The 18545-nt window shown below is 46.5% G+C and overlaps 1 protein-coding gene across 1 annotated transcript; it reads right to left on the bottom strand.

Moving 5' to 3' along the window:
* Positions 1 to 4781: 4781 nt before the first annotated feature.
* Positions 4782 to 10587, bottom strand: LOC119336204 (serine-threonine kinase receptor-associated protein-like). Its single transcript, XM_037608213.1, has 7 exons — positions 10166 to 10587; positions 8493 to 8628; positions 7642 to 7723; positions 6959 to 7134; positions 6710 to 6847; positions 6489 to 6628; positions 4782 to 5440 (listed from the first exon to the last, which is right to left on the bottom strand). Exons 1-7 carry the CDS (start codon positions 10281 to 10283, stop codon positions 5190 to 5192), a joined length of 1041 nt encoding a protein of 346 aa, XP_037464110.1. The 5' UTR covers positions 10284 to 10587; the 3' UTR covers positions 4782 to 5189.
* Positions 10588 to 18545: the final 7958 nt, after the last annotated feature.

Below are 18545 nucleotides of genomic sequence, written 5' to 3'. Positions count from 1 at the left end.
CAACTAAGGGAAATATGTATCTCTACTTTGTTGCATAGCCCTTTCCTCTTCAAGGGAAAAAACAACACAAGCTCAAGAAGTAGCAAGGATCTGCTAACTTAATTTGGTGGCGCAGATTGTCAAATTTGGTGGTGTAATCATCTACAGACCCTGATTAACTAAGCAACAACAATTGACGCATATGAAACTTGTGTCTATTCCTCCCCATTTCTCCTACACCGCAGATTGCCGACGTTTCTAGGCCATTTTGAGCCACAGTGTCGCGTTCCCAACACAATTGAGAGAAGCAAATTTAAATTTCATTTGTTCAGTAACCCCATAGATCTCGAAGTACAGTTCACAATTTTCCAACCACACCTGATGATCTTCCCATCGAACTTGGGAAAATCCATTTTGAGTGTGCTGCTCATGTGCGGACGAGGAGAGTGATGAGAAGGTGCAAACAAGGGCATGTCGTTGCCCGGAGGCAGATCAAGGAATCGAGGATCTCCCAGAACTGGCCCCCATAGTTGGTGATGCCCACCGTGCCCATTTGGGTGGTCCCCGCCTTGCGTGTGCACCATCACAGATGGTGGCGTCGAGCTCGCAGCGGCCCGACCTTGGGGTCGTGCTGGAGGTGACTCGAGCGCCTCCAGACAGACTGCCGCGTCCTCGGCATGGAGCTGGAGAAGTGTCGTGGACTTGGAGAAGCTCTTGGTCGTGGAGTCCATGGTCTTCATCCATGTCGTCATGCCCTTCAGCTGCTCGGCGATGTCAGCGAGCTTGGCATTGGTCTCCGTGTTCTGTTGCTCCACCGACCCCATCGCCGCCAAGATCTGCTGCTCGACCGCCGAAGGGCCATGCTTCTTCGGTACCAGCTCCGACTCCCGATAGCCCAACTAGATCAGTGGTTCCTGCCGAGCTATTGGAATTACAGTGGTGGACGAATCCTCCGCTTACCGCACTACGGACTGATGGGTCACGCGTCACCGTGATGGATCGAATCACATCTGATACCAATTGTTATGTCTCTGCTTACAGTCTCCAATTCCAAAGGAGGTAACTAGGGTTTACAAGAGGAAGAAGGAAAGTGGGGAATTGCTTCTGCTGATCGACGACCCTCTCCGTCTCCACCTGCTTCTCTTTATCTCTTGATGTCATGTCGCCACACTGGGTTCCTCCTGCCCTCCAGGCCCGGTCCAGCAAGCGTGAGCGGCGATAGGCCTTGGGCCTCCTTCCTGGGTTGGGTCGTGGAACAACAGGTGCCGAAGCTAAACTTTTGGTGATTCGATGATCAGGTAACAGTGGTCGCCATTTGTGGCTGGGTTTACCCCATGACCCGTTCATTATCCCTGTAAACCGAACTCCTTAATCTAATATGGTTTACCGCTCAAAAAAAAGGTGAGAGTGGCGATTGGATGGGGAAAGATATTGGGGTTTCATGTCGAAAGTGCTATTGTGAGCTCAAGCTCACTGGCATCCTTGCTACAGTACACACGAAAAAATGTTTAAAAAGTTTTAAAAAAATCTAAATTTTTTTGGCAACAAACATTGATGTTTTTTCTACATGTGTGCAAAATTTCATGACAAAATGGCATTCATGCAGGTCTCGGCAAAAAAACAAAATCGATGCTCCAAAATGCTTCCAGAAACAGTTTTTTTAGAGCATGATTTTTATTTATTTTTTTGCCGAGACCTCCACAAATGTCATTTCATCACGAAAATTGGCACGCATGTAGAAAAAGCATGAAAGTTTCTTGACAAAAAATTTCAGATTTTTTTGAATTTTTTTACTATTTTTTGGATTTTACTGTTCATCCGGGATCACATGCTCCATGTCCGTTTCATGTGAGATTCCATTTGTTTTAACATGATTAGGATCCATCATTTGTGGGTCAGTCGAAGCTTTCTTCTCACTTACGTTGTCCGGAACGGATTGATTGATTCCATCAATCTATCATCATGTGGATGTGGATGTGGGGGCAGCATTATATACTCGACTGTTCGGTCCTCGGCGCCTGTCTCGGTCTGTCTATCTGTCGCGTAATGCGATGGTCGTATATATTGATGCGCATGTTTAAGCCGCCTGCCTTCCCTGGATAATTCCAAGCCGCCGGTGGTTACGCCTTGGACCCCTTCCCGGTTGCTGCACGCTCAACCTTCTAAGTAGTAGCATCAAAAGGTTTTATTATGGACATAGATGTGGATTGTGCTCCCCGGTCTGATTTTTTGCTGTTGTTGGGAATCACACGTACTTTGTACGCGCGGGCGACAGGTGAAGAAGGAAGAAGGAGACGAGCTGATCTGTATGAGGTTTAAATGTATGTGCGGGGTTTTTGCAAAAGTTAAAATGAATTATGGCCCGACAACCTTTTCTAGTAACGTCTTATATTTCTGATAAAAAACATCTTATATTTGTTTAGGGAGGGAGTATTACTCAGTGTATATAGAGTAACTACAGTCACTTTGACAGAGTTGGGCAATGCCCTCTGGACCCGGACCCTGCCAGACATCAGCTGTTCGTTTTGGGTCCTGTATTCTACCACAAGAGAATCTATAGTCGGGTGGCCCGAACCGGCATCAAACGCCCGGGCGGGCAGCCCGGTCATGAAAATGCGATCCAGACATCTCAAACGGGCCTCAAACATTCAGGTTGTTCGACACCCCTCATATCTCGCTCAAATATGGGCCAGATATAAGGACGTCCAGGCGCGTCCGTCACGTCGTCCCTGGCCCATGATGGCCCACCCGACCCTAAATATATTTCTCTCCATCCGCTCGCCGGACTAAACCCTAACCGCTTCACTCCACTCCCCTCCGCCACCCAAACTCCCGTCCGGCGATCTCCGACCGTTTCCGGCATGGTGGCCAGCGGATCCGAGTCCTTCATCTCCAGATCCGTCGACCCCGAACTCATCCCAGACGGCCCCGAGGAGGAGGTCGTCCGGCTTGCGCTCCGCCGCTCCCAGGAGGAAGCCCGTGCATGGCGGCGCTCGGACTCCTTCCGTCAGAAATCCATTGCGTCCGCCCAAATGGCGCATGGATCCAGCTCTATGTGTATGGTCGCTGCCTCACCAGAGGCGGTGCAGTCCGTCTGGCGTCTGAACGCCGTGGCAGACGCGCAACTCTCTGTTGGCGCGCCAAGGACATGGACGCACCATGGGCGTCCTCCGATGCAAACATGGCGCGGCGTGTCCGTCGTGCGAGGCAGCGGCAGCCCCCGTGGCGGTGGACGTCAGCGAGGCAAAGTCGCATTCTCCGGCACCCTGTATGGTGCAGCAGTCCGGGCTCCGCAACCGGGTCGTGGTGGATGTCGCCGATTTCGTCCCGGGACGGATCCATCATCGATCTGACGTCCACCGGCACCATTCAGGTTCTAGGCTCCGATGAGGAAGAGCAGGGCATGGGAGACGGCGGCGCCTTGAGCCCCGTGAGCCGGCTCGTTCCCATGCCCTACTCTACCTTGTCGGCGACCAGACCAACACTCTAGGGAGCGCAACTGGCTGCCGGACATGGGCATGGCGTAGCCGGACGAGCTCCGCAAAGATCGCTTTATGTTACATGTAATAATATGGATTTGAGATTTCTAATTTGAGATATCCGGACGTGGAATGCATTATTTGAGACTTGACCGGTCGGTGTCCGCGAACGTGTCCGTTCGCAGGCGTTTGAAGGATCGGATTTGTCACGTCCTGTTGTGGATGCTCTTAACTATTTCGGCTTTGACGAACGTGAGTAACACTACAAGCACTTCGACCTTTGAGTCTTTTACATTGTCCATGATTTCATAAAGCAAAATAGGGCAAAGCGTGAGCGGTTTCTTTCTTCCCCGAGCTTCCCACGAGATTTAGATTTACAACCTCAAGACAGCCCGTTTAAATCAGAAAAATTGGTGGCGACCTAGCTAGGGCCGCTCCTCTCATGATCGCCGAGTGCTCGGCTTCTAGAGAGCATCAACGCATGCGCCGAGCCTGCGGCAAGACCATATTTCGGGCGCTGCCGCGCAGGATAGAATAGCGCGGGGAGAAGGAGCATCGGTCTTTGGCCGTGGATCGTGTGCTCTGCTCCCCGGTGTGGTGACTGGCTGGTGATCGGCCAGGCACCGTAAAACACGCATGTCAAATCGATTGTGCGGTACGAGTAGTAAATTTTACGCGTGCATGCATGCATGCATTCATGCAGATGCGGACAGGGAAGAAGGCAAGTGTGCGCTGCGGCGGCCAGGGCCAGAGCCGCGGGGCTGTGCGCGCTGCGGTGCGGCGGTGGCGGAGGACCGATCCAAGGACGCCGCGAGTAATGGCGGGGCGTAAATGGCGACGCAGAGTATCCCTGTGAAACCACGTGAGGCTGGGGTGATCCAATCCAAGGAGAGGTACTCCACTGTTCGCACATATAGGCAGGAGACGAACGAGACCAGGCTGTCAATGCCGATGCCATAAATCACCACCAGTTCATGTCTCGGTGAAAGATAGGTACTGTACGTACTACTTCCTGCTCGTGCAGTACTACTGTCGGAGTAACTCTTATCTTAGCCTGCTCTGGCTCGTGTGTTCCCTCCGACCCTCCGCTCGAAAGCAAGTTGGTCCAGAGATTTCATTTCATTACAACAGAGGTACAGTAGTATTGACTGTCTAATTCTCTTCTAAACGAGCGTGTCTTTCTATGGGGGGCTGAAACGATCAGGCACCATTTCGCATGGGCGACACTGAATCCTCACTGGTGAGACGTCGATCAATGCGGTCATATGTGCAGCACGGCTATGCTATACACTTATGTCCAGGACATCAAGAAAAGGTACCGTATACGCAAATAATGGCAACCAACAGCCTTTGTCACCGTCATCATCAACACACAACGATGGGCCAAAACAGTGTTAACACCATTGGCATTTGTATGGCGAATCCTATCGTCGATACATTGAAATTAAGCTTAACTTTCTGCAAACAAACTAACTGCTGACTCGCTTCCCCCTATGGTTTATTCCAACTCTTTAGATGCTCTCTTAATCTTAACAGTCTACTGAAGAGTGCCCCATACAGAAAACCGCTCACTCATGACGGACAAGTCCGTCCGCCCTTGGTCGGCAAAGAAGCTTCGACGTGATGGACTCAGAGGGCGACACCGTGAGTCCAAGGGGCTGGCTCTGACGGACGGCAATGCCCCAACAAGGCTCAACCACTGCCAGGTTCGGTGACGATGCAATCCTCCTCCTACGCCTCGGTCTGCCCCTCCTTGGTGATATGGAAGCCTTCGATCTTACGGGCGACGTCATTTGCCACCGCATTTGCCACCGCGGCGGCCTTAGGTTTGCCGTTGGCGTTGGGTGCCTCCGTGTCATCGGCGTTTGCAGGGTTCAGCGGCCAGATACGGATGGTGCCGTCTTCTGATCCTGATGCATATGATTCGCCAACAGGCGCAAACCGGACGCAGTGGACAGGTCCATGATGACCTTTGTTGCAGGCTGCAAAACACAGAATAACAGATGTTCACGACATCGTATGGCAGTTGGAGGAAATATTTATTTTGATATGTAATAATATGAAAGTACAAACCATAGATTAACAAGCATGCAGACTACACAAACACTAAAGGCGAGGTCGAGACAAATCAAGTTTTGACTTTTGCTCACTGGATTTCAGCTTTGCGGTATAAACTGGGCTTGAGAATAATACGAGCACTAACAAGGAGGCATGTACTCTCTCTCACCTTTCCAATGCAATGAAATGCAAAAATCACTTTGCGTTTTCTCGAAAAAGAATAATACGAGCACTAACAAGTTCTCAAGTCATGTCAACGGAATCAGGTATTGAAACATCAATATTAAATTTTTATTTGAATCTAGTTTTCAAATATCAGTATAAAGAATGCTGCAGACAAAAAATGAACATACAATGGCCAGAGAGCACAATTGTGCAGTCAGTGGGGTGATTACTTTGTTATAGATATAACAAAATCGATACAGTATATACTCTGACTCTCGGGGCATCTCACTCATTGTGGGTAGAATCCCATGGCTATCATTCCAACTGATTTAGTACTGCAGCATTGGGATTTGAACCCAGTACCAGTCTCGTATAATTCAGTACTCTATTTTCACATGCCTTATGTGCAAATAAGAAAAAATGACTGCAAAAATAAGATTTGAACCCAGTACCACTCACGTATCCGGTAATCCCTACCCTTGGGCTAGAAGCTTGTTATAACTATAGTAAATCACTGGTTTATTGTCAGTTTCAAATTAAACCATTTTTCCTGATTGGTTCCCTGGGTAACCTGGGATCACCAAGAAAACGTTCTGGGGATTTATATTTTTCTCCGCCTGGTCAGGATACAAACAAGAATTCTAAACACTCTACAACTCACAATAGTGAAAGCTTAACAAAAATATTATGCTAGCTAATGTACTTATATTTTTCTCCACCTGGCCTGTTCTTGTTTTGGTAACACATAACTGCAGCGATGTTTCAGTCTTGCAGGAATCAAATGATTGAATATGATAACAGACTTACCTATTTCTTCACCAGTGAAGAAATCATATACATGAACCCACATGTCTTCCCCTCCAGTGATGAACTTACTCCCAGACTTTGGTTCAAGTGAAGCTGACTCCACAGTGCATGACATATCATAGCTTTTAACAAGCCCAAAACTGCAGAATTACCAGAAAAAATGTCAAGGAACCGAACAATGCAAGTGATGCAGAACAATGGTCATACAGGAAAGAACTTACTGGTTCGCATCCCAAAATTTAACACTTGAGCCATCAGCTGTAGTGATGAACCTGCCATCCTGGCTTACTTCTGCACTGGTGACAGGTGCCTTGGTTTCAAGAGTTTGGACAATTTTTCCACTTCTCACATCCCATAACCTGTGTGATCAGAGTAATTAATCAAGGGGAATAAGTATAATAAGCTTGCATAGAGAAGCAGCATGTGTTTTCATACAAGCTTCAAATTTTAAAGATATTTTCCAGACAAACCTCACTCCACCCATATCAGAGCAGGAACTTAGAATAGATTGGTCACTGTGAAGCCAAGCAACAGTTCGTACAGAACCAGGTGTTTTGTCAAGTTCTCTTGGAGCTGCATCTGGACGATTCATGTCATATATACGCAAAATCTTCTCCACACCTCCAGTGAGCAACATGTGAGTATCCTGCAGTTGCACAGGCGGTTTGATTAGGTTTAGAACCGCTTATGGAGGACAGTTCTAACTGACTACTATGGCATACAGAGCACCTAAACTATTGTCGACATGATTTCACATTATTCAATGAGATGCGCTGATGGATGTAAAAAGCAGGGCTAATATACTTGTTGAATAGTCCATATTTTGTGGCAGGTTGCAAGAAGTAGCACTAGCAGGCCTCGGTTCAGAAAGTCTGGAGGGACCAAAAAAGGGCAAAAAGGAGAAGAATATGATGCATATCATCTTAAGGGGGAGAAGAAATGACAGAATAACTAGTGTTCTTGGTATAAATATGTCAGAAGAGAGGGGAGAACTAAGAACATGCTTGGCTTGCCAATGTTTGGGCAAAGCCAAAAAACTGACAACCAAGTTGTTTTGCCAGTCCCTCAAAAAGCTGCAGATTTTTACAAAAAACATTGGCTAGACGATTTTTGGAAGCAAACCAAGCAAGCCCTATGTGTCAACAAGCATTACCTCAGAAAAGGCACATGCACGGACTATATGCTTGTGCTCAAATGAATGTAGCTCATTTCCTGTTAGTGCATCCCATATTTTGCTGCAGAAAATAGTCAAATATGTCCGTCAAAAGAGTAGATTATACTCAGGAATTAGTACATAATAAACATTTCTGAGCATTAACATTGAAGAACTGAATTCTTTTTGCAGAAAAATGATTGTTATTTCTTTACACAGAGTATGAGCAGACTTACAACTCCTCCCTCCATTCCTAAATATAAGTCTTTGTAGAGATTTCACTATGGACTACATACGGAGCAAGGTGAGTGAATCTACACTCTAAAATGCATCTACATACATCCGTATGTGATCCATAGTGAAATCTCTACAAAGACTTATATTCAGGAACAGAGGGAGTATAAAATAGAGTGATGATGTATTAAATTATGGAGATGAATATAACATTGTTGCCTTCTAGCTCAGCCTAATTTTTATATTCAATCATGGATGCATTAAGTTATGGTTCACCAGGCGAGCAACCATCAGTGGACAGAACCAACAAAATAAACCGATCACGTGCAGTTAAGAAAATTCACTGCATAGTGCATAGGGAAATCGGATTGACCCACTATACACAACTTCACAACTGAAAGTTAAACCAGTTGTCTGTAGCCTACTAACTAAAGTACTCTGCCGATAAAAATAATCACAATTTAGCATGTCTGCTGAAGAAATGCAAGAACATGAATATACATAGATCTTCAGCAGGTAAGTATCAACTGATACTCTGATAGAGGCAAACTCGCATTTCTCAAAGAAAAATAATTGAAATGAACCATCAATGAAATTTTGCAGGATAAATGTCATACGCTGAGAAGTCCGCAGAACCGGAGGCAGCACGGAGAGCATTTGTGTCTAGACAAGAGCTCCAAACTGCACCTTTATGACCTTCAAAAGTCCCAATCCAATCTCCAGTATCACCATTACGAAGCATAGGATTCGAGTCTGTAGACCAGAATATGAGATGTTAGTGTTGGGCGATAGTCAGGAATCTAACAAGGCAGGGAGGATTTTCAATGCATTTAAAAGTGATGTATACTGTTGGCAGGTAAGAATTATCATGTGCCAGTATTTGCACCCTTCTCTGGTACGAGTACCCTGTTCTCTGATACCAGCAAGTATATAATATGGCGCCATCCATACCAACAACATAAGGGCCCCATTTGATTTAAAACTGCCCTGAAATCTTAACTTCCTGACCCTACACTGACCCAATCCAGCAGCCTAGATCAAAAGTTGGTCCGGGCATCTAACAATCACATAAAAATATTGATTATGGAAGTAATTGGAATTGATCACAACAATAGACCAACAGAATCAAGTTAATTGTGTTAGCTGTGTCAACAACTGTAATTGATGAATGTACCACACTGAACAGAACATTTGTTTCCCTAGTTATTTTAAATTTATACATGAACTCCGTGTGCGGACAGACTAATATAATGAAAAAACTCAGCATTATAATACTTACAGCAAAAAAGAGTGCATCAAAAGAATTAAAGCCGTTGCTGAGGCCAGTTCTTTGGCAAATATTAATACTTGTTAAAAAGAATTATGTCATGGAGGTAAGTCTAGAAAATATGCTCCAACTACACTCTAATAAACAGGGATGCCATCTAATGGCCGAGAAACGCTAGTACAACGGCTAGTGAAGAATACATATTAGCTGTATCCTGTTTGAAACCACAGCTATGGACAGAAAAATATTTTTAACAGTATCCAGCAGTTACCATTTGTTTACATCCCTAGAACTGACAGCTCAGTGGTGATGAAAAACATGAAACGGAAAGAGGTGACTTTTACGTATTACTCATCTAACGGCTTTCATCTGAGCAGGCATAAAAGCAACTACTTCCAGCAGATATCCGAGCAATCTAGTAACAGTCCAACTCCATTCGACATTATAAACATCAATGAGGTAGATAGCCACAATAGCAGACTAAGAGAATCTTGCCTCGACTCCACTTGTCTAGCGCACTGAAAATAGCTAAAAGGGCTTGGAAGGTGGAACCAGTGCCCAAAAATGAAAAATTCCCTAACTTGGACAGACTTAACTAAGGCATGCGACAAAGTTTGGCTTGCAACCATGGCATGTAATAACTTCTAAATCTTTAAATGTTATCCAATATAGCCCAAACTTACTAGATTGTGAAATTACAGAATATCAGCATATTCCATGACCTGGATACCCGTCTCTGTCCCTAGAAGTGTGTGAGACAACATGGGAGACACAATAATCGTGGTACAAACAGCAGGTGACCAATATTCGTCCACCAGATACTGAATTCACCCGCACAGCGCTGAGGCAGCAGCAGCTTAAACCCATTTCACGATAATCATATAGTTGCCGTCTGCATCAAAGCGACAGCTTTGGATCCGAAGGAATCGCAGCCACACGCGCACGGCCCCCAAAAATAACGAGGGGCGAGGTGGCCAGACGCAGCCGCAGCCGCAGCCGAGCGGGGCGGGGTGGATCGCTTACCCTTGCTGGCGCTGATGAGGAAGTAGCCGTCGGGCGTGACGGGGCTGTAGAAGAGGTCGACCACCGGCCGCGAGTGGCCGTGGCACACCTTGGACACCGCCACCTTCTTCTTCTCCATTTCTCCTGGCTCCCCTTCCGCTCGCCTCCCCGGGTGGCCTGGCTCGTCGACTACGGCGGCGGCCTGAAATGCGGCGCCCTCCTCCCCGAGGCCCTAACCCTAGCCCCGATAGGGAAAAAAAATACCAGGGAGAATCGAGGGTGAAAAATCGCGCGGCGAGGCGCGGGATCGGCTGATCCGGATCCCTGGAGTTTGATCTGTACAGGAGTTTTATTGGATGGAGGCGGCAATGGGGTGTGGGAGGGAGCCGAGGGTGAGGCTGTGGCTCGCCTCGGGGGTGGGGGACTGGGCGAAGGAGCGGGGAAGGGGAGTGGGGGAAGGAAGGCGAAGGTCCGGGTTATATCGGACTCTCGGGGCTCCTGTTGGCCGTTGGATCGTGGTCTGACGGTGCTGCTCTCGTTGGTTAGATTTTGGACATGCTTGTGAATCTTTGGACTGGATTTCTGCAAATTTGTTGGTTTTTTTTCTTCAAATTCAAAACCAGGCAGTGTAACGTGGAAATTGAGAAATCTATGTGGTCATCAAACTTATGGTAACATTTATGAACAAGTAGAGTTAGTAGCACAAACATTAACATTTATGAATGTAGGAGTATGGGCCTTCACAAGAGTTTCTAGACGAGTAAGGGCCTGTTCTGAACCTCTCCCAACTCCATAAACTCCACATATTCAGCTTCTCAAGCCAGCTTCTCACTTCACTTGGCGATTGCAAATCGTTCGGAAGCGTTATTAGCTTCTTGCAATGCTGCAGCCCAGCTAGGAGGTTGCCAGCCTGTTGGGCGCCACTCTGGGCCGGCTGGAGGCAGCCCGATTCGGTCTGCCATGGGCATCTACAGGAGCATCACCATGGCTCCCAACGGCGTTGGGACAAGCACTGACGTCCATGCCATCAGGGTGATGTCTCCTGCATGTTGCTTTGGGTGGCGGTGAGGATGATGCTCGCGTGCCGATGGGGATGCTGCGTCAAGGTGTCATTCTGGACAGGAACCACCGGGGATGGTTCTGGAATGGACGGTCTGGAGGTGTAGGGGGCGCCGCCCGCCGACTGGGTGGAGTCGGCCGTGGAGGAAGGGGCAGTGGCGGCAGGAAGGTTATGTTGGAAATATGAGGAATTTACCATATGATCTTATTAATGAAAATACTAGATAAAGCATGACTAAAATAGCAAAGATAAAGCAAGTCATGCGATCTGACAAAGAGAAGGTAAATAACATCTGCAAATATGAACTAGAACAGAACATATCTAGAGCAGACAGTAGAACAAGGAACTGTGACAGGACCTCTAATAGGAAAAGCAAGAACACATACGGGACAACAGTAGCAACAGTAGCACTGGACTTGGGGTCGGTGTCCTCGCTAGCCATGTCGTCGAGGAGGTTGTCGACGTCGGGGAAGAAGTCGTCGGAGTCCAGGGCATCCGTGACGAAGAAGTCAGTATTCGCGATGAGCGCTCCCCAAAAACATTATCACCCTTCTCCCGTACAGGACTCAAAGAGGTGGAGTTTCGGAGGCCTACTGTCCCGACCTACGGTGCACGCTGCAAGCCGGGATGGGGAAGATCGTAGCAGCAGCGCTGTGCTCAGGAACTTTGTGGCGAGAGGAAGAGGATCTTCTGGTGTGCATCTCTGGTGTCGGAGTAAATGACCACGGGTAGCCTTATCTGCTCCCCCTGGCTTTTCAAGACATCGGGCCGACTGCACCCCACAAGCATCCAAGACGAAGCGTCGTCTTCCCGTGACCGACTGGCCCAAGCGGCCGGCTGCTGGAAGGGGGCGAGGCTCACTGAGCGGTCCCCATGTGGGTCGACTCCTAGCAGGCGGCCATCAGAGTGGCCGACTCCTAGCAGGCGGCCCACCCATGCACCCTCAAAGTTTGCACCCACATAACGACGACAAGACGGGGCGTGGCTACAGTGCAGCCTGCCACCCTCGAATCCCGGAGCAGGCGTGAGTGCAACATACCGGCGGCCATCCCTCGCCCGGCGCGGCACCGTTGCCACATTGACTATGACATCATCCATGGCAGAGCAGCCATGCTCCCACAACGGGCTGTCGGTACGGCCCGCGGGCGGAAGGCCCTACTTGCTAGTGAGATACCAGAAGGTGGCATTACCAGACCAGTCGGCATAGGGGGAGGCCGGCTCCCAACAGCCGGCCCACCCCTCCCATAGAAGTTTGCGCGCCATTAACCAGATAAGTGTTGGGGAACGTAGCAGAAATTCAAAATTTTCCTACGTGTCACCAAGATCTATCTATGGAGAAACCAGCAACAAGGGGAAGGAGAGTGCATCTACATACCTTTGTAGATCGCTAAGCGGAAGCGTTAAAGAGAACGGGGTTGAAGGAGTCGTACTCTTCGTGATCCAAATCACCGGAGATCCTAGTGCCGAACGGACGGCACCTCCGCGTTCAACACACGTACAGCCCGGTGACGTCTCCCATGCCTTGATCCAGCAAGGAGAGAGGGAGAGGTTGAGGAAGACTCCATCCAGCAGCAGCACAATGGCGTGATGGTGGTGGAGGAGCATGGCAATCCTGCAGGGCTTCGCCAAGCACCGCGGGAGAGGAGGAGTACTTGGGAGAGGGGGAGGGCTGCGCCAGAACTTGTGGTACGGCTGCCCTCCCACCCCCCACATATATATATGGGCAAGGGAGAGGGGGGCCGGCCCCTTCAGATCCAATCTGAGGAGGGGGCGGCGGCCAAGGGGGGGAGGAGTGCCTCCTAAGTCAAGTGGAGGCCCTCCCCCTTAGGGTTTTCCCTGTCCCATGCGCATGGGCCTTGGGGGGGGGGGGCTGGTTCCCCTGGCCCATTAAGGCTAGGGCGCCCCCTATAGCCCATGCTACTGTATTGGACGTGGTGGAACAATTTCCGGACCTCCGGACCCCTCCGGAATCCTCCGGAACCTTCTGGAAGCTTCCCGGTACAATACCGAAAAAACCCGAACTTTTTCCGGAACCCGAACAACAACTTTCCATATATAAATCTTTACCTCCGGACCATTCCGGAACTCCTCGTGACGTCCGGGATCTCATCCGGGACTCTGAACAACATTCGGTAACCACATACAAACTTCCTTTATAACCCTAGCGTCATCGAACCTTAGGTGTGTAGACCCTACGGGTTCGGGAGACATGTAGACATGACCGAGACGTTCTCCGGTCAATAACCAACAGCGGGATCTGGATACCCATGTTGGCTCCCACATGTTCCACGATGATCTCATCGGATGAACCACGATGTCAAGGACTCATTTAATCCCGTATACAATTCCCTTTGTCTAACGGTATTGTACTTGCCCGAGATTCGATCATCGGTATACCGATACCTTGTTCAATCTCGTTACCGGCAAGTCTCTTTACTCGTTTCGTAACACATCATCCCGTGATCAACCCCTTGGTCACATTGTGCACATTATGATGATGTCCTACCGAGTGGGCCCAGAGATACCTCTCCGTTTACACGGAGTGATAAATCCCAGTCTCGATTCGTGCCAACCCAACAGATACTTTCAGAGATACCTGTAGTGCACCTTTATAGCCACCCAGTTACGTTGTGACGTTTGGTACACCCAAAGCATTCCTACGGTATCCGGGAGTTGCACAATCTCATGGTCTAAGGAAAAGATACTTGACATTAGAAAAGCTTTAGCATACGAACTACACGATCTCTGTGCTAGGCTTAGGATTGGGTCTTGTCCATCACATCATTCTCCTAATGATGTGATCCCGTTATCAACGACATCCAATGTCCATGGTCAGGAAACCGTAACCATCTATTGATCAATGAGCTAGTCTACTAGAGGCTTACTAGGGACATGGTGTTGTCTATGTATCCACACATGTATCTGAGTTTCCTATCAATACAATTATAGCATGGATAATAAACGATTATCATGAACAAGGAAATATATAATAATAACTAATTTATTATTGCCTCTAGGGCATATTTCCAACAGTCTCCCACTTGCACTAGAGTCAATAATATAGTTCACATCGCCATGTGATTAACACTCACAGGTCACATTGCCATGTGACCAACATCCAAAGAGTTTACTAGTGTCACTAAACTAGTTCACATCATCATGTGATTAAGACTCAATGAGTTCTGGGGTTTGATCTTGTTTTGCTTGCAAGAGAGGTTTTAGTCAACGGGTCTGCAACATTCAGATTCGTATGTACTTCGCAAATCTCTAGGTCATATTGTAAATGCTGCTTCCACGCTCCACTTGGAGCTATTGCAAATGGTTGCTCCACTATACGTATTCGGTTTGCTACTCAGAGTCACTCGGATAGGTGTTAAAGCTTGCATCGACGTAACCCTTTACGCCGAACTCTTTATCACCTCCATAATCGAGAAACATGTCCTTATTTACTCCAAGGACAATTTTGACCACTGTCCAATGATCCATTCCTGGATCATTCTTGTACCCCTTGACTGACTCATGGCAAGGCACACTTCCAGTGCAGTACACAGCATAGCATATGTAGAGCCTACGTCCAAAGCATAGGGGACGACCTTCGTCCTTTCTCTCTTTTCTGCCGTGGTCGAGCTTTAAGTCTTAACTTCATACCTTACAACTCAGGCAAGAACTCCTTCTTTGACTGATCCATCTTGAACACCTTCAAGATCATGTCAAGGTATGTGCTCATTTTGAAAGTACCATTAAGCATTTTTGATCTATCATTATAGATCTTGATGCTCAATGTTCAAGTAGCTTAATCCAGGTTTTCCATTGAAAAACACTTTTCAAATAACCCTATATGCTTTCCAGAAATTCTACATCATTTCTGATCAACAATATGTTTACAACATATACTTATCAGAAATTCTATAGTGCTCCCACTCACTTCTTTGGAAATACAAGTTTCTCATAAACTTTGTATAAACCAAAAATCTTTGATCATCTTATCAAAGTGCATATTCCAACTCCGAGATGCTTACTCCAGTCCTTAGAAGGATCGCTAGAGCTAGCACACCTTTTAGCATCCTTAGGATCGACAAAACCTTTCTGATTGTATCATATACAATCTTTCCTTACGAAAACTGGTAAGGAAACTCGTTTTGACATCCATCTACCAGATTTCATAAATGCAGCTAATGCTAACATGATTCCGACGGACTTAAGCATCGCTACGGATGAGAAAATCTCATCGTAGTCAACTCTTTGAACTTGTGAAAAACTCTTCGCCACAAGTCGAGCTTCATAGATGGTGACATTACCATCCACGTCCGTCTTCTTCTGAAAGATCCATATATCTCAATGGCTTGCCGATCATTGGGCAAGTCCACCAAAGTCCATGCTTTGTTCTGATACATGGATCCTATCTCGGATTTCATGGCTTCTAACCATTTGTCGGAATTTGGGCCCACCATCGCTTCTCCATAGCTCGTAGGTTCATTTTTGTCTAGCAACATGACCTTCAAGACAAGATTACTGTACCACTCTAAAGTAGTACGCATCCTTGTCACCCTACGAGGTACGGTAGTGACTTGATCCGAAGTTTCATGATCACTATCATAAGCTTCTACTTCAATTGGTGTAGGTGCCACAGGAACAACTTCCTGTGCCCTGCTACACGCTAGTTGTAGTGACGGTTCAATAACCATATCAAGTCTCCACCATCCTCCCACTCAACTTTTCGAGACAAACTTTTCCTCGAAAAAGGACCCGATTCAAGAAACAATCCCTATTGCTTTCGGATCTGAATTAGGAGGTATACCCAACTATTTTGGGTGTCCTATGAAGATGCAATTTATCCGCTTTGGGTTCTAGCTTATCAACCTGAAACTTTTTCACATAAGCGTCGCAGCCCCAAACCTTTAAGAAATGACAGCTTAGGTTTCTCTAAACCATAGTTCATACGGTGTCATCTCAACGGAATTACGTGGTGCCCTATTTAAAGTGAATGTGGTTGTCTCTAATGCCTAACCCTTAAACGATAGTGGTAATTCGATAGGAGACATCATGGTACGCATTATATCCAATAGGGTGCAACTATGATGTTCGGACACACCATCAAACTATGGTGTTCTAGGCGGTATTAATTGTGAAACAATTTCCACAATGTCTTAATTGCGTGCCAAAGCTCGTAACTCAGATACTCATCTCTATGATCATATCATAGACATTTTATCCTCTTGTCACCACGATCTTCAACTTCACTCTGAAATTACTTGAACCATTCAATAATTCAGACTTGTGTTTCATCAAGTAAATATACTCAACATCTACTCGAATCATCTCTGAAGTAAGAACATAATGATATTCACTGCATGCCTCAGCACTCATTGGACTGCACACATAAAAAATGTGTTACTTCCAACAAGTTGCTATCTCGTTCCATCTTACTGAAAACGAGGCTTTTCAGTCATCTTGCCCATGTGGTATGATCTGCATATCTCAAGTGATTCAAAATCAAGTGAGTCCAAACGATCCATCTGCATGGAGTTTCTTCATGCGTATACACCAATAGACATGGTTCGCATGTCTCAAACTTTTCAAAAACGAGTGAGTCCAAAGATCCATCAATATGGAGCTTCTTCATGCGTTTTATACCAATATGACTTACATGGCAGTGCCACAAGTAAGTGGTACTATCATTACTATCTTATATCTTTTGGCATGAAAATGTGTATCACTACGATCGAGATTCAATAAGCCATTCCTTTAGGTGCAAGACCATTGAAGGTATTATTCAAATAAATAGAGTAACCATTATTCTCCTTAAATGAATAACCATATTGTGATAGACATAATCCAATCATGTCTATGCTCAACGCAAACACCAAATGACAATCATTCAGGTTTAATACTAATCTTGATGGTAGAGGGAGCGTGCGATGTTTGATCATATCAAACTTGGAAACACTTCCAACACATATCGTCAGCTCACCTTTAGCTAGTCTCCGTTTATTCCGTAGCTCTTTTATTTCGAGTTACTAACACGTAGTAACCGAACCGGTATCTAATACCCTGGTGCTACTAGGAGTACTAGTAAAGTACATATTAACATAATCTATATCCAATATACTTCTATCGACCTTGCCAGCCTTCTCATCTACCAAGTATCTAGGGTAATCCTGCTCCAGTGGTTGTTCCCCTTATTACAGAAGCACTTAGTCTTGGGTTTGGGTTCAACTTTGGGTTTCTTCACTACAGCAGCAGCTGATTTGCCGTTTCATGAAGTATCCCTTCTTGCCCTTGCCCTTCTTGAAACTAGTGGTTTCACCAACCATCAACAGTTGATGCTCCTTCTTGATTTCTACTCTCGCGGTGTCAAACATCGCGAATACCTCAAGGATCATCATATCTATCCCTGATATGTTATAGTTCATCACGAAGCTCTAGCAGCTTGGTGGTAATGACTTTGGAGAAACATCACTATCTCATCTGGAAGATCAACTCCCACTCGATTCAAGTGATTGTTGCACTCAGACAATCTGAGCACAAGCTCAACGATTGAGCTTTCCTCCCTTAGTTTGCCGGCTAAGAAAATCGTCGGAGGTCTTATACCTCTTGACGTGGGCACGAGCCTGAAATCCCAATTTCAGCCCTCGAAACATCTCATATGTTCCGCGATGTTTCGAAAACATCTTTGGTGCCTCAACTCTAAACCGTTTAACTGAACTATCACGTAGTTATCAAAACGTGTATGTCCGATGTTCGCAACATCCACAAACAACGTTTGGGGTTCAGCACACTGAGCGGTGCATTAAGGACATAAGCTTTCTACTGTCCGCATATTCGCTACTGTCAACTGTCAACTATATTTTCTCTAGGAACATATCTAAACAGTGGAACTAAAGCGCGAGCTTACGACATAATTTGCAAAGATCTTTTGACTATGTTCAGGATAATTAAGTTCATCTTATGAACTCCCACTCAGATAGACATCCCTCTAGTCATCTAAGTGATTACATGATCCGAGTCAACTAGGCCGTGTCCGATCATCACGTGAGACGGACTAGTCATCATCGGTGAACATCTTCATGTTGATCGTATCTACTATACGACTCATGCTCGACCTTTCGGTCTCTGTGTTTCGAGGCCATGTCTGTACATGCTAGGCTCGTCAAGTTAACCCTAAGTGTTTTGCATGTGTAAAACTGTCTTACACCCGTTGTATGTGAACGTAAGGATCTATCACACCCGATCATCACGTGGTGCTTCGAAACGACGAACTTTAGCAACGGTGCACAGTTAGGGGAGAACACTTCTTGAAATTGTTGTAAGGGATCATCTTATTTACTACCGTCGTTCTAA

Source organism: Triticum dicoccoides, chromosome 7B (assembly GCF_002162155.2).
Source record: "Triticum dicoccoides isolate Atlit2015 ecotype Zavitan chromosome 7B, WEW_v2.0, whole genome shotgun sequence".
NCBI classification, from domain to species: domain Eukaryota; kingdom Viridiplantae; phylum Streptophyta; class Magnoliopsida; order Poales; family Poaceae; genus Triticum; species Triticum dicoccoides.
This window is presented reverse-complemented; position numbering and strand designations above follow the sequence as displayed.